Genomic DNA, 3174 nt, shown 5'->3' on the forward strand with positions numbered 1-3174 from the left:
GACTGCCTCTCTCGTAAGGGCCTGAAGGGTCCCTCCCGAGCCAGCGCGAACCCCGCGTGGCGCACCCCCCGCCCCGGCCCAGTCCTCGTAACCTCGCCATTTCTTGGAGGGGGTGACACGCCTGGTCCGAAGAGGATACAGAGCGAGTAAAGCGCACGCGGTGAGAAGACCCCCCTGGCTAAGCGAGTTCACACTCGCTGCCCCCCCATCACGGCCCTGCGCCCATGGCACGGCCCAGCGGGACCACGGTGTCCTCACCACCGCGCAGACAGCTTTCTAGAAGCCGTGAGACCCAGCCTGCCGGCAGAGGCCCCGCGCAAGTCCGCTGTCCACTGACAGACGATCGCTGATGTCCCCTTGGCAAGCCAGGGTTCCAGCACTGCCCTGCCGCGTGCCACAGTCACCGGGGCTCTCCACGCCGATGGCGGTCCCAGCCCGGGGGCACCTCCTGGTCTGGGCGAGGCCGGGGGTTGGCCTGTGGGACAGGTTCTCAGCTGGCACTGAGGAGCTGGTTGGGACCACACTTTGAGGCAGCCAGTATTTTTTTTTAGGCATTCACAAAATAAATGTATTCGTTTAAGGAAGAAATCTTTTTTACAGAAAGATACACTTTATGGCACGTACATAGTCAGTTCCCAAAGCACATATTTAAAATATTGTTAGTGCTTTAATAATAACGATGACACGCTGTTACACGTGTTAGAAATCCCTCATCCGCAGCCACTGAGGGTGACATGGAAGCACAGCCATGTGTGCGAGCAGGTTTTTCCCGGGGACAGTGTGGACACTGTCCAGCGGGGACAGGGGACAGGCTGGCAGGTGTCAGGAAGACACCCTCCCCCAGCGTCACGTGGCCAGCACTGCCCTGGGCTGCGGCGTAGGGCCCAGGGGGACAGGGTCTGGCTGTCCCGCGGGCACCTGGCCACCGAGGCGAACGGGAGCCGGGGAGTCACTTCACTCCAGGCCAGATCACCTGTAGCTGAGGTTGACCCTGGGACATCCCGAGCTCTCTGAGGACTGGCCGGAAGCAGGACTGTGTCAGCAACCCCTTGGAGGGTCCAGAGCCCGTTGGCCATGCTCGAGGGTACCCCCGTTAATGACTGAGGGGCCACTTTAAGAATCCACAGAGCTGAAAATATAAAGAGTTACTTGTCCTTCGATTTAAACATTTTCTGCTTCAGATTCATTAAACTTGATGTGGAAAGGACCCTTGAGACCCTAGAGCCCCTGCCTGTGCCGATACTGAATCGATCACCAGAGCGTTTTATTGTCGCTGCTCAGGGCCGAGTCGGGGAGCCTCCCCCCCCGGAACCGTGCAGCGGGATGCTCAGGGCCGAGTCGGGGAGCCTCCCCCAGAACCGTGCTCCCCCGGAAGCCCTTTCTGCCATGGGGACTGCGTCCCTTCCCCTGCCTCACCCCATCGTCTTTCTCGAGCGTGTCGCCCCTGTAAGAGCTGTCACTCAGAGCTCACAGGACTTCACTTCTGAGTGGCACAGCCTCCCTGGGGGCGGAGCCACCAGAGGGTCTGGAGTCTGTGAGCAGACTTAGGTCACAGGTGGCCTCAGGTGGCAGAAGCCCGGAAGCCCTGCCCTCATTTAGGTGCCAGAGCGTGAGCACAGGTGGAGTGGGTGGGCTTCTGCACCTGGATTTGGTGGCCATGGGAACCGGACCCAGGAAGCCTAAGGCTCGGGACCTGCCCACCTACCGTGTCCCGCTGTCTAGAGACACTGGCTGTGCACCCCTCGCTCCTCCCCCACCCCGCCCTCCCGGGCGTCGGGTCATTGTCCAAGGACAGCCGGGTTTAGGGCCCTTTCTTCACGCGGCAAGCGGCAGCTCCACAAGCACCTGCTCTGAATGGGACACGTGAGACGTGACCCGACCTTCGGAGCTCATCATCTAGGACGCCACATCAGGCGGCCGGGGGCTTAGGAGGTGACCCTGGGGAAGTACGGGGCACACTACGCTCGTGTTTCTGCAGGGCTGTGCCTCTCGCGTCCGCGGTTTTGGAAGCGAGCTTTTTCCAGGCGTAGACGCGTTTGGAAGATGCTCGCCCACGGATGTGCCCGTGCGTTTTCTAAGGTGCGCGAGAACTCACGTCTCTGCCTCTCCTGTCCCTCTTCTTGCCAGAACTGCCGGGTGCCCCGTCCAACCTGGTCATCTCCAACATCAGCCCTCGCTCCGCCACCCTCCAGTTCCGACCGGGCTACGACGGGAAGACGTCGATCTCCAGGTGGATCGTAGAAGGGCAGGTACACGCTCGTGCCGGCTGAGAGCGGGGGCGTCCCACGCGCCGCACTCGGGGACCGCCACCACCCAGCGATGGCTTTAAGGAGTCGTTAGTCAGTGGCTGGAGCTGACAGAAAGCGGAGGACGTGGTGGTCATGTCTGGAGGGGAGCCAGAGGCTGGGACAACTGGGGTGCTGGGGACAGGATGCGGGAAGACACGGGAAACGGAGCTGTGAGCCTGGATGCTAGTAGCGATGATGGGGTGAAGATCCAAGTTGCGGTTCGCAGGGGTGCCCCGCGTGTGGCAGCACAGCCGGTTGGCTTTTTAAATTCTGTGTCCCAAGCAGCTCCCACACACACTAACAGGGTAACCGTTTGGTACAACTTGTCTACCCCACGAGCCGGTGCCGCGTGTGTATGCATTCAGCCATCGGTGGTAACAGAGCGCGCTTACGGCCAAGCACTGCTCCAGGCATGAGGACGAGGCAGTAAACGAGGGCTGACAGCTTCTGCCACAAAGGAGAAAGCTCTCTCTCTCGGGGGAAAAAAGAAGGTCCTGTCGCTGGGAGGGGCACGCATGTCCCATGGGAGCAGCAGGGAGGCCGGAGGCTGGAGGAGGGGTGGGGACGAGCGACGGGCAGTGGGTGTGCAGAGCCCCGGCCGCTCACGGCCCAAGACCTCACTCAGAGGGTGATGACTGGAGAGCCACGGGAGGGCTGCGAGGGACAGGGTGACGCGGGCCGTGCCGAGCGCCACACTAGCCGCTGACGACAGCGGGCGCAAAGAGCCCAGTTATGAGCAGTAGCGAAGGTTCGAACAGTTATTGTCTGTAGTAAAATCCTAGTGGTTTCCCTGGCTGTGCTCACACTCCGTTGTAAGACAATTCGCTCTTGGAAATTGGCAGTAAATTAGGCAACAAATCCCGTACACGGAGTCAAAAGTTTCATT

General features: G+C 60.7%; 1 protein-coding gene across 1 annotated transcript in view; it reads left to right on the forward strand.

The window, feature by feature from the left end:
• SDK1 (sidekick cell adhesion molecule 1) overlaps positions 1-3174 on the forward strand; it is a 200020-nt gene that overhangs the window by 84297 nt on the left and 112549 nt on the right. The window contains 1 exon segment of the mRNA XM_023532757.1: positions 2128-2249. Coding sequence (XP_023388525.1) covers positions 2128-2249 — 122 coding nt within the window.

The sequence above is a fragment of the Pteropus vampyrus genome, unplaced genomic scaffold (assembly GCF_000151845.1).
Source record: "Pteropus vampyrus isolate Shadow unplaced genomic scaffold, Pvam_2.0 Scaffold90, whole genome shotgun sequence".
NCBI lineage: Eukaryota > Metazoa > Chordata > Mammalia > Chiroptera > Pteropodidae > Pteropus > Pteropus vampyrus.